This window comes from Anabrus simplex, chromosome 9, assembly GCF_040414725.1.
Source record: "Anabrus simplex isolate iqAnaSimp1 chromosome 9, ASM4041472v1, whole genome shotgun sequence".
Classification (NCBI taxonomy): domain Eukaryota; kingdom Metazoa; phylum Arthropoda; class Insecta; order Orthoptera; family Tettigoniidae; genus Anabrus; species Anabrus simplex.
Window position 1 is genome coordinate 68,165,737 of NC_090273.1, and position 21,171 is coordinate 68,186,907.

General features: G+C 38.2%; 1 protein-coding gene across 5 annotated transcripts in view; it reads right to left on the bottom strand.

The window, feature by feature from the left end:
• Positions 1-21,171, bottom strand: part of LOC136881125 (anaphase-promoting complex subunit 11) — a 293,130-nt gene that overhangs the window by 239,152 nt on the left and 32,807 nt on the right. For 2 of the 5 annotated variants that reach the window (XM_067153777.2, XM_067153778.2), the window contains exons 2-3: positions 20,360-20,479; positions 16,297-16,418 (exon numbers count right to left, since the gene is read on the bottom strand). In XM_067153777.2, the coding sequence (XP_067009878.1) occupies positions 16,303-16,418; positions 20,360-20,479 (236 nt within the window). In that variant the 3' untranslated portion in view covers positions 16,297-16,302. Of the gene's footprint in view, positions 1-11,775; positions 14,035-16,296; positions 16,419-20,359; positions 20,499-21,171 lie in introns of those variants that run through there. The other 3 variants (XM_067153779.2, XM_067153780.1, XM_067153775.2) reach the window with 3 other exon arrangements.

Here is a 21,171-nt window from a genome sequence, read left to right on the forward strand (position 1 = left end):
TTAAGCATCATTCATTTACGGTTCTTCCTCTTTCGATCGGCCCAGTACTTCTTCATCCTTTCGGAGTGGGCTTCTTTACGTTCTCGTGACCAGTTGTTGCCGGTCCATTTTTTTGCTACTTTGATCTTGGAATCCCTTAATTTTGTTGATGATTTTTCTGTATTCCTGTCTGTTGTATACTACCTGCTGTGATATATTATTTTCCTCGATATCCTCCTTGACCCCTTTAAGCCAGCTAGTTTGTGTCTTCCTGTTCTCCATGTATTCCAGAATTCGCTTGGCTGTTCTCTCAGGTGGCATTCTTTTAATGTGTCCATAGAAGCAGAGTCTTCTCTTCTTGAAGGATGTTGTAATTTTTTTGGTCCTTTTGTATAGTTCCTCATTTGGTCGCAGTCTAAATTCTTGACCCACTTTCCTGGGCCCTAGCATCTTCCTCAAGATCTTCCTTTCTGTCTTTTCAATGTTTTCTAGCAAGCCCTTCCTGTTCAGTGGAATACATTCGATCGCATATAGACTTTCTGGTTTGATGACAGTGTTGTAATGTCTGATTTTTGCAGTGAATGAAACTGATTTTTTATTGTAGACATTTCGACATAACTGGTATGCTGCTTCCATCTTTCTTGCCCTTTCCTGTAATGCTATTCCTGGTAGTCCTGTTGGGGTTATCCATTCCCCCAGATATTTAAACTTCTGTACTCTTTTAATTGTTCCATACTTGGTGACAATATTTTGTGTCGGATCCTTTTTGTCCTGAATCATTAGTTCCGTCTTTTCGAAGGATATCTGAAGTCCCGTCTTTACAGCAGTCTCTTGAAGTGTTTCAATTTGTACCTTGGCTGTTTCAGTGTCTTCTGCCAGTATTGCCATATCATCTGCGAATGCTAGACAGTCAATTTTGACTCCAGATCTTCCCAGTGATATTCCATTTTCCACCCCTAATTCCGTCAGTCTCTTTCTCCACTCTCTGACCACTTTTTCAAGTATAACATTAAACAGGAGTGGTGACATCCCGTCCCCTTGTCGGACACCTGTTTCGATCTTGAATGGTTTTGACAACATACCCATACACTTAACCTGTGATGTAGTGTCAGTGATGGTTTCTTTGATTAAGTTTCTAGTTTTTTTTATCTATCCCAAACTCTTCTAACGTGCTTATCAAGGTTGCTCTGTGACTGAATCATAGGCTTTCTTAAAATCCACAAATACAATCACTAGATTTTTGGCTGTGAGTGCACGTAGTTGTATTATGGAGATTAGGTTGAAAATTTGCTCGCTGCATGATCTCCCTTTCCGGAATCCCGCCTGGTATTCACCAAGTTCTTTTTCTATTATCCCTTCAGTCCTGTTTTGTAGTGCCTTGGATAGAATTTTAGAGGCAACTGGTGGCAATGATATTCCTCTGTAATTGTTAACGTTTGTTCTGTCTCCTTTTTTGTGCAGCGGGTGTATTAATGATGTCTTCCATTCCTTTGGGATGCTCTCTGTCTGCCAAATCTCCTCAAACAGTGCTTCTAGCTGAGTCACTAAGTGTTCTCCGGCATATTTCAATAACTCTGCAACTATTGAATCTTCACCTGACGTCTTATTGTTCTTCAGTCCTGTTATTATTCCCCTGATTTCTTCTTTATTAGGTGGTTCTGAGTCCGGTGTCTGGTTCTTGGGTTTCTCAAACATTAGAGTTTCCTCAGGATTTTTACAGTTCAGTAGTTTCTGGAAATAATTTGCAAGGTGTTGGCAATTCTGTTCATTTCCAGTGATTAGATTTCCTTCGTCATCTTTGAAGCATAGGGTTGGCGGTTTGTATCTTGTTAAGTTCCTCCTGAATGTCTGGTAGAAATTACGTGTATTGTTTTTCACGAAATCTTCTTCTAGTTTCTTTAGTTGCTGTGTGTCATAATGTTTCCGTTCACCTCTTATGGTTTTAGCTGTTGTTTTCCTTTGTGCTTTGAATGCCTCCCAGTCTTCTGGTTTCTTAGTTGAGTTCCATTTCTTCCATGTCTGAGCCCTTCTTTGTAGTGCTTCTTCGCAAACTTCATTCCACCACGGATGTTTCTTCTTTTTACTTCGTAGGATTGTTTGTTCTGCTGCTTGTTGTATTTTTTTTTGCAATTTGCTAGGTTTTATGGCGACAATGGGATAGGAAAGGGCTAGGACCGTGGCCTTAATTAAGGTACAGACCCAGCATTTGCCTGGAGTGAAAATGGGGAAACCACGGGAAACCATCTTCAGGGCTGCCGACAGTGGGTTTCGAACTCACTGTCTCCCGAATGAAAACTCACACCTACGCAACCCTAACAGCACAGCACACATACGACAGTTTGAAACCTTGGGAATGCCACTTACGAAATCGTTCACTGAAAATATAATAAACACTTAAAAGATACATCGTATGTGAGATGTGATGTCAATTATCATACTGATATACTGTATGTGGACTCCGACATAACATGATTTTGTGATGAGGTCAACAAAAATTATGAAATAAATTGTATTCAGACTACAGAAACCTACCACAAAATTGAATATTCTAATAAGTTTGGTTTTCCATAGCCTTGCTTATATCCTCCCAAGCATTATTTTTTACGTTGTTGCAGTAATGCTCGTGGGTCTTGTAGTAGAGGAAATTATATTTTTGAACTAAACTAATACGTTTTTCCGTGTCTAGTATTAATAAGTTAAATAAACGATCACAAAACAGAAAATTTCCGACCATATCCTTGAAACAGCTGACTCTCCAGCTGAAGCTGATACACATTTGCCAGCTAGCTGCCAAATGGTCGTCCTAAATATCTCGACTCGACTGTCTACGAAGTTGTACGAATCTTGATAATTCTGTTCGATTCCGCTCCGCTAGTCGAAAAATATTCTTGGCAAAGAATTCTGTTCCGTTCGGTTCGGTTCGAGGCGATCGCCATCTCTATCTCCCATTTAAACACATGTTAGAAACAAGTTCTGTTCGGTTCGATTCGATTCCGTTCCACTAGGTGGGAGCGGGCCTTTAAAATTGTTTACAACATTTAAGTCCACAGGAGTGTGTTGTCAAAATGAGTTAAAATAAGTTTCAAACAGTTAAAATGGAGCCCTGTTGAGATGCAATGCTCCATGTTCTTACTACCTTGGAAGTGACCCTGCACCTGTAGCCTCAGCTTTTAACACCCCCCCCCCGTACGTTTTCAAAGGTTTAACCTTAAATTTTTTAATATATTAGAGATTGTTTTAAGATTCACATGGAATAATATGTCTTTGTAGATTTATGAATTTCTACCTAAACCAAAAGTAGCTGATGATGTTCAATCAATCGGAACAAAACATGTACTACTTGAAAATTAAATCTGTCAAAGGCAAAATAAATGTCGATTAGCAGGAACAATTTCTCTGCTTGATTTATTAAATCCTGCCTTTACAGACTTTAATACAACATACGAAAATCTTTCACAGCCAACAGCGATCCGGACTGACTATATTATAACAGAGAAGTAAAGAAATTAAGAAGGAAAGAAGGTTGGAAAGAAAGAGTTAGGAATGGTTGTGGAACTAGGAACTTACTAGAAAATTGAATCTAGTGAAGAAGTTAGCTAAGAATAACATGATGGCAAGTACAATTGGCAGCCATACAAATTTTAGTGAAAAATGGAAGGGTAAGTTATGTATTAATGAACAAGGGGAGTGTGTATGCGAGGATCTACAGAATGCGGAAGTATTCAGCCAACAAACAGTATGTAAAGATTGTTGGTTAAAAGGAAAATGTCCAGCTAGAAGAGGTGACTAATACTAACAAAGAATTTAAATTTACCCATGATAACAAGGACATTTACAACAAGATACAAAAGTTGAAAACTAGAAAAGCAGCTGCAGTTAATAAGATTTCTGGGGATATACTAAAGACAATGGGTTGGGATATAGTACCATATCTGAAGTATTTATTTGATTACTGTTTGCACGAAGGCAATATACCAAATGAATGGAGAGTTGCTATAGTAGCCCTTGTGTATAAAGGAAAGGGTGATAGACACACAGCTGAAAATTACAGGCAAATCAGTTTGACATGTACTACATGTAAGCTTTGGGAAATAATTATTTCTGATTATATTAGACATGTTTCAGAAATTAATAACTAATTCGATAGAAGACAGTTCAGGTTTAGGGAAGGTTATTCCACTGAAGTTCAACTTGTAGGATTGCAGCAAGATATAGCAGACATCCTAGATTCAGTAGGTCAAATGGAGAGTGTCGCAATTGACCTATCCAAGGCATTTGACGGGGTCGATCATGGAAGACTAATGGCAAAAATTAGTGCAATTGGACTAGACAAAAGAGTGATTGAATGGGTGCCTATATTTCTAGAAAACAGAACTCAGAGAATTAGAGTAGGTGAAGCATTATCTGATCCTTTAACCATTAAGAGGAGAATTCCTCAAGACAGTATTATTGGACCTTTATGTTTTCTTATATATATAAATGATATGAGTAAAGAACTGGAACCAGAGGTAAGGCTTTTGCACATCATGTTATACTGTATAGAGTAATAAATAAGTTACAAGATTGTGAGCAACTGCAAAAAGACCGACAATGTTGTGAGATGGATAACAGGAAATGATATGATAAACGGGGTTAAAAGTCAGGTTGTGAGTTTCACTAATAGGAAAAGTCCTCTCAGTTTTAATTACTGTGTTGATGGGGTGAAAGTTCCTTGTGGGGATCACTGTGAGTACCCAGGTATTTGCGCGAATAATCCCCGCACCCTAACTTTAAGAAGGCTGATTTTGAAAAAAAAAATGCCAACATGGACTCAAATAAAACCCGCACCCCAATTTCGTGCCTCAATTTTTTAAAAAAAATATGCGGATATTTTTTGCGTAATATAAGAAAAGGTCTTCATTGGGGCGATCACAAACGCTATTGTAAATAAAGGTTACAGATCTCTGCATGTGTTTATAAGGGTATTTAGGGATTGTAGTAAGGATGTAGAGGAGAGGGCATGTAAGTCTCTGGTAAGACCCCAACTATACTGAAAGTCAACTCAAGTGTTGAGGAAAAGTATCCTTCCGCATATGAGCATGTCCCCTGTTCCCCCTTCCCATCTCAGTTCTCATTCTCTGCCACAACCAGCTTATTATTAACGTGCGTCTATCTGACAAGTACTTCATTCTCAAATAGTGTAGCATCAAAAGAAATCACTTCCTTGCACATAGTTCTACTTTGATTATGTACCATACCTATTTATTCCTTTATTGACCATGTAAAACCTACAGATTACTGACGAATACTGAGGCAAGATAAGCAAGATTTATTTTTATTTCATTATGTAATTTGTGTGAGGCACATGGGGACTTACTATTTCATAATGCAATTTGTGTGAGGCACATGGGGATTTACAACGAAAAGTATGACGACATAAATGTATGATTCTTCTCTCGTGCAATGACTGTCAGTGGTAGTTTCTCACAGTTTAACAAGCTGAAAACCAACCTATGAGTGGGATTGCAAAATACAGTGTTTCCAGGAATGTTGTAAATATTGTAGTCTTCTCATTCGGAAGGTAAAAACGAACTCATGATCCCCTCATGACAACATTTCTGCAGATAGAAGGCAGTTAGGAAAACAAAATACAAATTATTATTATCATTAGGCCTATTATTATTATTATTATTATTATTTCGAGTACGCTAAGGATACTATACCCATACTGCGTTAAGGCCCTTCCTGTTTTACTTACAGTGAGTGCATAGTTCGAACTGAGCTGACACAGGCCTACTGACGAACAGTTAACGACCAAACGTTTTCTGTCACATAAATCTAGCATGCAGATTAGTTATGTTTTGTTTTTTACTTTCCTTATCACCTTGATTGCTTGTTTGCATAAATCAGACACTTTCTTACCACGAACCTACTACGCTGACGTAGCAGGGGGAGAGGTGATACTCCCACGTGGCGGATAGGGGGGTCCTAACAAGCTTGCCGGCGGACTTGGGGGAAATAAAATACCTCGCAGACTGAACACACAACACCCAGTGGGTGGGGAACGCAGATGAAGAATACACCCATGGTATGCCCTGCCTGATGTAAGAGGCAACTAAAAGGGGCGACCAAGAGATGATTGTATTAGAACCATGAAACTACATGTGATTAGTACCACCACGCGGGGAACACCATGGGTCGCTTTTACTTGCGCGTAGTACCACCATCTTAGGTACAAAATAGGTTTGTGATTAGTAGTGCGTTGCCGGCTTTTACACTACCTGTGATTAGTACCACTTCAGGAGCGACACCATGGTTCTGGCTTGCCTATGATTAGTACCCACTATATGACGAACACCACGGGATAGTGCGGGTCCCTGTGGTTAGTACACGTATGTGATGAACACCACAGGTTTGCGTTGCCTGTAAATGGCGCCACAATGTGCGAATTACAGGGAGACGTATTGTCAGAAACCCTCATGACATATATAATCAACCACAGGCCAGCATATACTATATGGTACCACAAGAAAACATACAAATTCTTTTAAATACCGTGCGAGTCATGTGAACACTGTACGTAGAAACGCCGGTCAGCTGCACAGTTTTTTCACCACTTCTTCCACAGTGGATTCTAATCTCGTAGGCTACTGTAAATGTTCTTAACAATTTGTTTACACTTCCTACTTAATTCCCCCCTGCTGAAAAACATGCTAGTGAATGCCACTATACTAAAAATACTTAACATTAAGATATATACATATGGTACAGTACCATACAGACTGAGAATAAGCTATGTATCTGTAAACAGGTTACTGAACCTCTTATTCTAATGAATACGACGTCGCCGCATATTTGCTGCCCAACAATGCACCTTGAAACATCTCATAAAACCGTTGGACATAGCATTTGCATTTAACATAGATATTTGAACTTGACACCAGAATGTCAGTGATTCTTTATAAACTCCTAGAATTGTATCCAACCTCAGCAAATATAATTTTTGAAATATGTAGAAATCATGGGGCCAGGAAAAAGTCCTCTAACCCCCAAACTGTACCATATGTATATATCTTAACCTTAAGCATTTTTTAGAATAGTGGCATTCATGTTTATTTTAATGGCATTCTTGTTTAATTTTAATTTTAGTAGTATTTATTCAGTACAGTCGCTATTAAGCAGGTTCTTCAACAGCTGAAGATGACCTATTTACAGGTTGAAACCGGTACTGTCCTTTTATGTAAATAATATTGACACTATGTAAAATAAAGTATTGATTAGGTGGAGAACTCATCCTTCATACTTGTGTGCTTGAAATATCAATACGGACTATGAAGCTAATAGATTATAATACTCATTCTGGTGATAAATAATCTGCATAACACTAAGAAAACAATAAAAATGCTCTTCAAACAAAATGTTACTGTATCCTACAGAAGACATTAGGACTTAATCACTTAAAATTTGTTTATATATAAATATATTTTTATTATCATTGACATTTAGCGAGCTATTTTTACATGAAAAGTGAGGGAGTAAACAGTCTAATAAGCAACTTTCTTTAAAATTAAAGCACTGTCTTTGTTTTTTGCATTACAAAGATAGCCTTGGTGTATTGAATTTTGTCTCTTAGCATGGTTCACTTTACAACCTGGCATCACAAACATTCCCGATGACTCTAAATTCATTCTTCTTACATTTACAATTCATGAACAACTTGAAGCACTGTATATCTTCTTGCATACAGAGATATACTGCACAAGTAGAACATCTTAATCTTGCAGCGTTGACTTTACCACCTGGCATTCTGACCATTCTTTTTTTTTTTTTGCTAGTTGCTTTACATCGCACCGACACAGATAGGTCTTATGGCGACGATGGGACAGGGAAGGGCTAGGAGTGGAAAGGAAGTGGCCGTGGCCTTAATTAAGGTACAGCCCCAGCATTTGCCTGGTGTGAAAATGGGAAACCACGGAAAACCATTTTCAGGGCTGCCGAGAGTGGGGTTCGAACCTACTATCTCCCAAATACTGGATACTGGCCGCACTTAAGCGACTGCAGCTATCGAGCTCGGTCTGACCATTCTAGAAACCAAGCCCAAGTTAATAAGATTTGGTTAAATAACGAAATTAAGTTGACAACAGATTGTTCAATATACTATCTAAAAAGTAGAGTACCCTAGAAAAAAAAAAAAAAAAAAAAGTGACTTGTGTTACAGCTATCCTTTATTGTGGTTTTTTTGTGTGTGTTGATAATTGTAAAGGATGTCCAAGAAGTCCTCGTACCCCCAGTTTCATACGTTTCATATTATAGTGGAGTGCTTACATATAAAAACTACTAGCAAGATACCCGTGCTCCGCTACGGTGTTATAATGAAATTTATAATTGAATGGTTTACGTTTTATATATAATCTGCCGAAATTCACGATCTAACTCATTTTCTGAGAGAATCCGCCAAAATTCGTGATCTGACTCGTTTTCTGAGAGATTACGGCAAAGTTCCTCCCATTTTTCAATCTTTCTTTCCAGCAATCGATTTCGTACTTCCTGGAATAGGTCCAGGTATTCCACCCGGCCAGTTGGGTCACTAAATCTTTGCCATCTTTTCCTATAAGCATTTTAATATGGATCAAATCCTTGAGGACATCCGGCGTGGTGTCGTCTTGGGTGCCTTGGTGGTACTGAACCCGCGGCCGGACTGCAATCGTAGTCATTACCCAGCCAGGACCCATTTCCAGCCCGGTCCGCACATTTTGACGACAGTCCAGAACATCATTATCATTATTATTATTATTATTATGGGTGATATTAGTTGAATTTAAGTTATTATTATTATTTTTATTTTTTTATGGTCTGGAACCCACAGCAAGATGCAAGACTGCTACTTGGCGGTAAATTACATCCTCTGCCATTGTTATTGCTGACAATGTGACCAGCACCATCGTCGCGCGTAGGCAAGTGCACGAGATTTCTGGCGACATGAATGATATACTTCCGTGAATTATTGACCTTATTATGGAGGTGAACAATTGCACGGTCAATATCATTCATATCGTTTATTTGAAATGTGTTTAATTTTTTATCTATATGCCAGGAGAATCTACTGTAATCTAACTTTATGTACTCCAAAGGAAAAGATGGTTCTTGAAAACTAACCCAGGAAAGATTTAAAATGATCAGTTTATGATCAGAATAAGTACATTATGAACAGTAAAATCAATTGGTCTCAACTCCTTTTTCACCGCACTGCCATAAAAATTGGTATTTAGAATCCCCTTTAAAAATAAAGAAACCCATATTTTTTGTTTTCAGAAAATCCCAAGAGGAGACGACGTGTTTCCTTATGTTTAAAGGAGATTCCAAATACCAATGTTCACGTCTGTTACCTTCAGTTCTGAGATATAAGTATCCCCATAAAAAGAATTCACTTTTTTCACTTCCTTTCACACTCCCCCTCCCCCTTAAGTGAATTTCCCATTAAAAATTCTTGTCTCTTTAATAGTAAAGGATCTTCTAAAAACCAATTATCACGACTCTAGGTAACATCTTCAGTTTTGAGATAAGTGTCCACATAAAATTTTTACGTTTTTATCAATTTTTACGTCTATCACATTTTACGTTTCTGAGATTTACTGTAGATATTGTCTGTCTAAAAGTTCACCCCAATTTGTCACTCCTGTTTAACCCCCATTAATTAGATTTTCCAAAAACAAAATAATACGTGTTTCTTTATTTTCAAAGGAGATCCCAAATACCAATTTTCAGGTCTGTAATATCTTCTGTTTCTGAGATATAAGTATCCTCATTTAAGGCATTCAACCCATTTTTCACCCTTTTTCATCCCTCCTATTGGGATTTTCTGAAAACAAAAAATATGTGTTTCTTTATTTTTAAACGGGATTCTAAATACCAATTTTTACATCTGTACACTTTAAAAGTTTTGAAATATATATACACTCATTTTAAAAATTCACCCCCCTTTTTAACCCTCTCCATTAACTGGGTTTTCCAAAAACAAAAAATAATTATTTCTTTATTTTTTAAGGAGATCCCTAATACCAAATTTCAGGTCCGTAATATCTTCAGTTTCTGAGATATAAGTATCCTCATTACAGGCATTCAACTCCTTTATCACCCTTTTCCACCCTTCCTATTGGGATTTTCCGAAAACAAAAAATTACGCGTTTCTTTATTTTTAAAGGAGATTCTAAATACCAAATTTTTACATCTATAAACTTTAAAAGTTTTGAGAAATAGATACACTCATTTTAAAAATTCACCCCATTTTCACCCCCCATTAATTGGATTTTCCAAAAACAAAAAATACATGTTTCTTTATTTTTAAAGGAGATCCCAAACACCGATTTTCAGGTCTGTAATATCTTCAGTTTCTGAGATATAAGTATCCTCATTATAGGCAGTCAACCCCTTATTCACCCCGCCTATTAGGATTTTCCGAAAACAAAAAAATACGTGTTTCTTTATTTTTGAAGAAGATTCTAAATACCAATTTTCACATCCATAAACTTTTAAAGTTTTGAGATATAGATACACTCATTTTAAAATTTCACCCCCCTTTTCACCCCCTTAGCGACGGAATATCCAAAAATCCTCTCTTAGCAAGCACCTACATCTTAATATGAATGTGTCCCCAAAATTTCATTTCTTTATGTCCAGTAGTTTTGTCTCGGCGATGATGAATCAGTCGGTCAGTCAGTCAGTCAGGACAAGTTATTTTATATATATATAGATGAATCCAGGGAATCTGTATGTGCACCATCATGCCTTACACAGAGTTCTATCCGTCTCCAAGTCCTCATTGACATCTTGCGGAGCATCTCAGGAGTTATGGAACGAAAGGCTTCCTCCACACTTTGGCGCAATTCTTCATTAGTCGTGTACCGATGCTGAGCCACATGGGACTTGATTATTCCCCATAATGAGTTGTCTGGCGTGGTAAGGTCCGGGCTTCGTGGTGGCCATTTCAACGGGGCTGGAGATGTTGGTGAGCCACGGCCAATTCAGCAGCCTTGAAATTGTTCATCAAGGAACTCGCGCACCTGAATAGCAAAATGTGCTGGAGCCCCATCCTGCTGCAACCACACATGACCCATGATTCCCTTGTCTTGAAGCTGAGGTATTAACCAAGATTGTAACATATGCAAATAAGACTTTCCATTCACATACCCATCAAAAAAATACGGTCCGCACAAGTGACGTGATGATATCCCGGCCTATACCATAACATGAGGGGGGTTCCTTTCCAACTCTTGCACATAATGAGGATTTTCCTTAGACCAGAAAACCACATTCCTCGTATGTGAACTGCGATATATCGCACATTCATCAGAAAATAACCCTCTTGAGCGAGACACGGCAGTTGGTAATTGTGCCATCAAAGCACGGCAGGCTGCAACTCGTTGATCCATGTCATTGTCAGATAATTCATTCACATGCATCGGCCTAAATCCTTTCATTTTCAAATCTCTTTTAATGCGGTCATGCATTGTTGACCGTGGTACTTCAACTGCTCTTTTGCAAATTGATTTCAATGGAGACTGCTCAACTAATTGAGCAACGGTGGCACACGTATGAAACTAAGGGTACGGGGACTTCTCGGAAACCCTGTATACTTCTTGCCCTGATTTTCTATCGGCTGATGATGGCACCAAATATGTGTCGAAACCGGTCCTGAATGAAACATATTGTAACATAAGTTTGTGCAACTGTATATCATTGTATTGAATAGGTGGACCCTCACTCTTTTTAACACATGGGTGACGGGCCCCGAGAAATCTCGTAGTACGCTCGCCAGCGGTAGGTGACGGGCCCCGAGAAATCTCGGTTTTGTTCACGACATTGTTTTTGGTCTTCCTGTGACATCTCTTGACCATATATTGAACTATTTCGAACTTGCACATTGAGTGGAATAAATCGTAGATGTATATCTGCCACTTTTCTTTTATTCATGGCCTATTTTATTCTTTGATTTAGTTTCGAAACGTCGACTTTCTTTCTGCCGGTTCAGTCAATGACAAGATGGAGTGCCCGCGGAATACGGTGTTAGCTGACGACGATAAGAATTATATGCCGATGATCGTTCAAATGGATATAGTGATAATAAATTAGTGGAAACTGAATGTGAGAGTGATAGTGGAAGTGATATTCAAGCCTCTACACGCCATAATTTACCTAGTGTGCTTATTTATTCAAGTGACTCCGACGACGACAACGATGTAAATATTAATGATGTGTTGTTGAATTAACACGCATTTGCTTGCTTATCTTAGATATGTTGAAGTACTACTAGGGGCATTGGTTGAGTACTCATACCAACTTTAAAGATAAAATCTTGACTGGTTTAATATTTACGTACATTTTTATAATCAAGTGCACCCTAGTATGCTTAGTAGAAAGATGTCCGGTCCACAGGGTATGTGACAAGCTCAAGCATCCGGTCAGCACTGTGTTAACAAGAGGATGATTTACTAGAACGCATTCTTTAAACTTCTAGGACCACCGATGGCAAATATCTTGCGGACCCTTGCCTTCAACAGAGGATGCTAATATAACCGGTTTGTTATCAAACCATTTTTAAATACAAATTTGGCTATCACTTCTCACTTTCTCATCAATAGAACCTTGACCAACTCTTTTTAACTCCACATCAGACTTAAAAATGTATTACCTTAACCAGTGTAGTTTGATTTTTATTATAATGGTCCGAACTGACTACAATTTCTACTTCAATAAATATTTCTTTGATAATTAAAAGGTCCTTGAAACATGTACAGTGTATCAGGTGATGAAAACTAATTAAACTCTGACAAGGCTGACTTTTAATTATCAAAGATATATTTACTTGATCAGACTTGAAAGGGATGTTTGAATGGATCTGTCACTTCTTCAGTGTTCCTGTTGCTTGACACTGAGTCTTGCAATGGAGAACATCTTTTAAGTAATTGAACTGAGGTAAAAAATCAATTTATGTACAAAGTACAACCAGAAGGCACATGTTCAGTTAGTCTCACAATTACTTTTCCACCAATATCTAAGTTGCTAATGTCCGGATCACCATCTTCAGTGATTTGATATATGTGTCTTGCATAAACAAAAAAAGTCTAGTGGCAAACCATCCGGGGCAGTTGCTATGAAACATTTGAGACCACATGAGTTTGGCTTCCCTTTCATATACTGTCTTGCAGGTGCATGGCCATAGAAAGGAATCATCTGTTCATCGATGGCAACATTAGAAGATCTTTCATTCAGCAAACGTGCTGCTTCGATGTATTTCAGAAGAGGTCTCACTTTCCAAAATTTGTCTTCAGCCCGTTCATTGTCGAAAACCAGCAAATCATCCCTTAATTTTAAATTTCTCCAAATCAAGAAGTATCTATCCTTTGACATGCCATCAGCGATTTCAGGAACTCTAGTTTTCCGGGCCCAGTACAGACGGATCCTGGGAAACTTCAGATAAGACATAACTAATGTAATTCCTAAGAAAGTTGTTGCTTCTGTTAGACCTAAGTTCCTGCCAGTGTCCCTTACATATCTCTGGTTTGTGTTGTGTTAATGTTTTTATGTGATCATCTGGAAAGTATTTATGGAAGTAGTCCTGTAGCTGTAATTCTATCGCAATATGAGCAAAGTTTTCAAAACGAGAAGCTGGGGGTAAAGAATTCAACACACCTGATGCCACATTTTTCCAATAAGTTCTTCTCGATGAATTAGTATCCATAGCTGGAGAAACAAATTCTGCAGGAGGAGGTGATCCTTTTGGAAATGTTAGTTTCCTTTGCGAGGTCCTGAGGGATGAAGAAGGAGAAGAATTTGAAGACTCAGGACATGTCTGAAATGTATCCTTTGATAGTGAACTGTGTGTGGCATTCTGAGTTCTGGAAAGAATAGATGTTTCAGAAGAATCCAGATCATTTTCACTTTTGTCAGTAGAGGGTGATAAAGCGCCATCCTGAGCAATATAAGCTGGATCGATTATATCATCGTTGGAAAATAGATCACAGTCAAAGAAATCTCCATTCAGGTTTTCCAACACAAACTCACTGAAATGTGGGTCATCTGCAAAGTAAAGTAAGACAGTGTCAATAGTTGACACCTGTTTGTTTGCAATTTCAATACTAATAACACAATTTTAATATAACCACAATAATATAATAAAATAATTGGCAAATTACTGCATAATCTGCTACTCATTTTGATGAAAAATATAGTAATGTATCAAACATAATCTTACTAACAATATTGGAATTATTGTTGCCTCTGATGTATTCTTCTATGTATGTTATTGGTGAAGAACAAATGATCGAACACACAATTTTCATTCATCAAAGTCAAACCGTACTAGCTTATGGCCTAATGTCGCCTATAGTATACACTACAAAAAAGTCCATTTATTTAACATAGAGGATAAGGCTAAAGCAGAAGTAATATGGTAGTTATAACTAGCAGTATCTGAAGTTAAGTCATTGTTGGAAATCTGATCTTATCAACAGAAACTGCCAATAAAATAATTACATACCAGCACAAACTTCTGCTCCATCCTTCCTCCTAGAAACCACCATTTTCAAACAGTTGGCATCACTTTGTCAGTTCCTCCAGGTTGTCCAGCACACGCTCAGAAAATAGCGCCAACTGTTGTCAATGCCATGCGGTGTTACCCAACTAATGCTGGATACTAATTCTTTGATGGTCTCCCGCGAATTTCAAAAGTACGTTGTTAGTGCCTCCTACAGGAGACATTAGGACTGAGGAGGACCTGCGTTTTAAGCAGCACATCAACGTCTCTGTCAATTCGGCATTCAAAACTCTGGGATTGGTTATTAGGACAACTGAAGAGTTTACATGCTTTAAAGTCATCGATCATCTATTTAAAATCTTGGTCCGTAGCAAGTTAGAATATGCTTCAGTTATTTGGAATCATATTACAAATTACAAATGGAAGTGAAGCGTGGATTCTGAGGAAATGCGATGAGAGAAGAATAACTACAGCTGAAATGAAATACATGTGGCGAACAGCAGGAGTCATTAAGTGGGAACACAGAAATACAGAAATGCTGAATGATCTTAAAAGCAGAACTATATTGGAATGCATCTATGAATACAAGAGAAATTGGCTAGAACACCTAAACAGGATGGACAGAAGCAGGATCCCCAAAGCAGTCATAAACTATTGCCCCAATGGGAAGAAATCTCTGGGACGCCCCAGGAAGAGATGGTGTGCAAATGCAAATCTTTTGTATAGACCGTAACAGTTCTTCTATAGGACTAATACATGAAAGGATGATGATGATGATTATGATTACAAATCCCTGGAAGGGAGCCTCAAAAATGTTCAAAAATACTTTCTAAGGTACTTATATTTTATAAAGACAATAATATAATATGAACCTATTGTTAAATTATTTCAATGAAAAATATAAGCTCAAATGTGTTGATGTAATAGGTCTACTGATAGGAGCATGAGGTGCTATACCTGGATATGTTTCCCTACAATCATCGATGTGGTTGAGAGACAACTGACAATTTTATAACCCTTAAACTGATTAAAAATGTTTAATCAGAATCTGCATCATCACAGTAAGTCTCTTTCAATCAAAACAAATATAAACCATGATATCATCAATGGTTTTCATCACCCCCTGACATGTTGGATAGACACAGCAATAAGTTTAACCCTTGCCTAGTCGCGTGAAAATTATTACGTTAGTGGTCGCGCACGGAGGTAACCTCCGGGGTTAAAAATGCGCGTCATTTTCGTCCTATGAGATGTTGTTTTGGCATGTTCGTTTGCAGTATTCTTCAGTATAATTAAAAGAAACCCTTTTAAGTATTTGTAGGTTATTGTTACAAAGTTTGTTTGATCTAAGAGCAGAATACTGTAGACCATAAGTATGTCAAATGATCTTACGATATTAAATTTGTGCGACTCGCCATTACCTACAACAATCACATCACATGAAATATGAAATCAAATTTTTCTAAAATAAGTTTAGGAGAACAAAACAACAAGGTCATCGACCTCCAAAATAAACAATTATGCACTAAAATATAAGGTAATTTACTTAATCGCACACGGAGGAAACGTCCAGGCGATGTCACTCGTCAAAACAATGATCCCACACTCGCACACAGGATGCACGATCGTGCTGAAATGCTGACAAGACGAGTCCAAATGAACAAGGAGAAAGGTATAGGGATGGGGAGACCCACAGTTCAACTGGGAACTTCAGTATCGTGCAAAATGTAATCGGCCCAGAGAAAATGTCCGTGAGCGACTAATTAAGGGTTAAGAGTATATTCAAGCAGATGCAATGTACTCACTCTTTCTTATTCCTTGAACTTCCACTCCTGTCGACACATAGGACACTGGTGGTTTACTTGTTGAGAATTAAGCCATTTCATGATACAGTGGATGTGGAAGCAATGAGAACACTGACCCCAGACTGTAAAGATAAACAACATTGCATTATAACAGATGAAGGAGAGTACAGAGGAGAGAGGAGTAAAACTAGAAGAAATATTGGAGGAAGGAAGGGAGTGGTAGAGAGATAGAAAACTGTGGAGGTCCTTGATACACAACACAACCCAACCCAAAAGACTAGAAGAAGAAGAAGATGAAGAAAAGAAGGACTATTCATTATATCCAGGAAGGTGAGAAGAGTAATAATGGAGTGGCCCCTCAACACAGCTAGCCTGTGCAGTGGGCCCACTTCGCAAGAGGGGAATCTCTTTAAGGCCACGCACATTTGGCTACTGAATGAGGGAGAATGCGGTTAAAACTGTGTTTTCTTCCTATTCAAGCACAAGGCACTTAATTATAATATATTACACTGTACATGAAATTGTAACATATAAAACTGTACTATACAAGCATTGCAATTACAGTCCAACTGCGAGCATTACTGTCCTTTCAACTGCGTGGTGAAATGTCGTCTAATTTGATCTGTAACTTTAGTGAAGTGTCGTCTAACTTCTGTTTCCTGGATATGTGTAACTTTGGTGAAAAGTCATCTAATTTTTGTTTCCTGAATCTTTTCATTTTGGACTCTGAATACGTGTCATAGTCGCACACTTGAAATATCAGTAAGCTGAATAGTGCAATCATTTGTAATTAAACTTCTTGATTTCAAGTTGCAAAATGAAGTTTTCATATCTGTCGTTTTCTTCTTTCACCCTAGCATTCCTTCTTCGTAAATTTTTAATCATTCTTGTACGTCTCAATGAAGCACTCATTTTCCTAACTATCAACTTCTTTCTTTTGGCACTGTGCATGTTCAAAGTTTTCTCTATTTCCTCGTCCAGGGATTGAACACCCTGAATAAACAAGTGAGAATATTATTACACTCAACTCTCGATTAACCGGGATAATGTAGGGTTAAGGCTTCCCGGATAAGCATAATCACGGTTAACCCACAAAAAGTTAAAAATAGAACAGGCGTACTGAAAGTACAGTTAAAATGATAATAAATGATACTATTGTACTGTGTTTTATTAACTTACCCAATACATTGCAGTAAAAATAGCACTTAGCACAATTAATAAATGGAAAAATAAACAGCACTTTTCATTGAAACTAATAAAGCAAAGAAAAATATTCCGACTACCTAACTTCTGCCACGTCACACCTCTCACACTGGCTAGGTCAATGACATGCAGTATTTTACTTTTAGGTGTTTTATTTTTAGTGCTCCCCTTAGTATTAACATTGATGGGGCACTTGGTTGGGTAGAGTAGTTAGCTCTACGCCTGGCCACCTTTTCCCTCAGGAGTTAACCTAGTACTCATTTTTGGTGTAGGCTGAATGAATTTCAGGGCCATGTGCACCTCTACAAGTGCAAATGGAAATCCTGTTTCTTAAATTTTCCGATTTCCTGATGGGGAATAGAACCAACGTGCTTTCGGGTAAACAGAGCACACCTTTACCTCCTCGGCTAGGCAGTCCCTTGATTGGGAATAAGGCAATTACAAATTAATAAGGAAAAATTATTATCTCATCATCATCATCATCATCAGTTTTCCACTCCAGTTGCCCGGGTGTGGTTTACGAGCACTCTCCACTTCTGTCTGTCCATGTACCACTCTTCTCTCAAGACGACATCCCAGCTGATTCCTTTTGTTCCTATGTCCTCTTTCACTTGGTCCAGCCACCTCTTCCTAGGTCTTCCTACCGGTCGTTTTCCGGCCACGACTGTGTGTAGCCATTGTTTTGCTGTCCTTCCATCGTCCATTCGTTTGACATGGCCAAACCATTTCAAACGGGCCCTTGTCACTTTTTCATTCAGGGATGGGTACACACCAGCTTGCTCCCTTATTCTTTCATTCCTTACCCTGTCCCTTTTTGTCTTCTGTACCATAGTTCGTAGGAACTTCATTTCTGCGGCTTGTAGCTTGCTGTCCACTTGTTGGGTTGTTGTGCAGGTTTCTAGGCCATATGTTATTATGGGGGTGAAGTATGATTGGAATAGAATCTGCTTTGATCTTAAGGGAACTTGTTCGTTCCAGAGGAGGTTCCGAACTTGATGGTAAAACTGAGCTGATTTTTGAATGCGGTTGTTAATCTCATGCTGTATTCTGTTATCACTTGAAATGATGCACCCAAGATATTTATATTGGTCTACTGTTTCCAGTTGTGTACCTTCCAGCATTATTTTTCCTTTCTTCTTCTGCCTGTTGACAGACATAGTAACAGTTTTCGATTTATTTCTCTTTTTTTTTTTCTTCTTCCTGCTAGTTGCTTTACGTCGCACCGACTCAGATAGGTCTTATGGCGACGATGGGACAGGGAAGGGCTAGGAGTGGGAAGGAAGCGGCCGTGGCCTTAATGAAGGTACAGCCCCAGCATTTGCCTGGTGTGAAAATGGGAAACCACGGAAAACCATTTTCAGGGCTGCTGACAGTGGGGTTCGAACCTACCATCTCCCGATTTATTTATTTATTTATTGTTAATCCGTGTGCTTTCAAATGTTCATTCCAGGTGTTCAGCCTCTCTTGGACTTCCTTCTCTGTATTTCCCCAAATTACTACATCATCTGCAAATGCAAATGCATTGATGTCCATATTGTTCTTCTGCTTAATTTCTTTCATGACTTCATCCATGACAGTGATAAAAAGTAATGGTGAAAGGGTACTGCCTTGTTGGACTCCTTTAGTGGTTTGGAACCAATCAGAATTACCGTTTCCTATCTGTACGCAACTGCAGCAATCTTCGTAAAGCATTTTAACTTTCTGGATAAGCCCTTTGGGTACATTCTTCTTTCTTAAACATTCCCATATAGTCTTCCTTGGAACACTATCAAATGCTTTTTCGAGATCCAAAAACACTAGTGTTAAGTCTTTGCCCTTCTCCCAATACTTTTCTAACAGTATTCTAAGTGCAAATATGAGATCGGTAGTTGATCGGTGTTCTCTGAATCCATATTGTTCTTCCTGTAGTTGTGGTTCTATTATTTTCCTTAGCCTTTTTTCAAGTATTTTCTCAAATATTTTCAAACCATGAGACAATAAAGTGATCCCTCTATAATTGCTACATTTCTTCCGGCTTCCTTTTTTGAAGAGAGGTATTATTATTCCCTTTTTCCAATCATCTGGGACTTTCCTATCCTTCCATATTGCATTAATTACTCTATGAAGCCACTGTATTCCTATTGCACCAGTTGCTTTGATCATATCTGCACTGACTTCATCAAATCCTGTAGATCTGTAATTTTACTATCAAAGTAATGACTCAGAATTATGTCATCATTAAGAGTGAACTGTAAGCTACACCACATTACTAATGCAATACTAGATACATCACACACCTTGTGCGCTGCTATTTTTGAGAGGTTAGCACAAGTATTTATATCTTTTTCATTCACTCTCCTTCTCTACCGTGCATGCTTACTATCTGTCTCTATGTCCCTTTCAAAGCACTACTCACTGCATACGACTAGTGTTGTTTCGGCATATCAGTCTCGCTCAATCATTCCGCGTTTGGGTCCAGTCTTAACACTGAAAGCTTAATTTTGACATGACAAGTTATTTCCCTGTATATATATATATATATATTTTTTTTTTTTTTTCAGATTTTCCCTGTTATTTCAAAAAATGGGTAGCCTGAAGATAGTGTATTATTAAATATTCTGCAATCATAATATATATGTATATAATTCAGTCTGAGAGGTTTCCTTACATTGAATTTGGTGCATGAGAGGTAACAAAATGGCCATTGGTGGAGTATAAAAATTAATGAGATGTCAAAGTGTGCATGATGTCCAATGAAGCACCCATCTGTGAGGGATAACAATTTAGCGTGTGTGGTCACAGTGAAATACTGTAAGGAGAAACAGACTTTTATTTTCTTCTTAAGAACTATTACACCATTCTTCTTGAGATATGAACATACCTAAAGGACAATCATCTCCAGGTAATTTGCAATCTGGACAACAACCATCAAAAGCCATTCGACAAATTCCACAGTTGTCATCATTGGCAACCCAACGCCATGTTGCCACTCCTGTCCAACCTGAAACAGTGAGAACCATTCAATTAAATTTGGTAGAAAACTCTACTGACAGCAAAACTGAGAACAGTCAGCTTAAGAGAAAGGAATGACTAACATACCATAAAATGACAGTAAGGTATGAAACAGTAATACAGCATGGGATGTCATTATTGTAACAAAATATTTATATTATTAAACAGGCATACTTGCATGCATGAACTACAAACTTGTTTATCCAAAAGTGATGGGACCATGCCTGTTTCAGACAATCCAGAATTGCTAAGTATGCTGTAGATACGAACATGTATGTAATGAACACTGGAATGGTCCAATTGTTTGTTAAGGTAATAATTTACATCTTTTGTCTAAGCTTTGAAGTTTGTTTACTGGCTGCCTGATCTTGAAGAAATTTCACTGTTGAGTTCCGCAGGGGAAGTAGCATCTTCACGCTCCAAATAATAGCCCTTCAAATGTTGACGTTGCTTCTGTGTGATTCAAACCAGTTTTCTTTTCGCTCATTATCACCATTGTTAATCACGTGGACAGCTGAAGTAGAGATGGATCGACATGGCCAGTAAGAACATGACTGCCAGACTGTTGAAGCACTGGCTTTCTGACTCCAACCTGGCAGGTTCGATCCTGGCTCAGTCCGGTGGTATTTGAAGGTGCTCAAATATGTCAGCCTTGTTTCGGTAGATTTACTGTCACCTTAG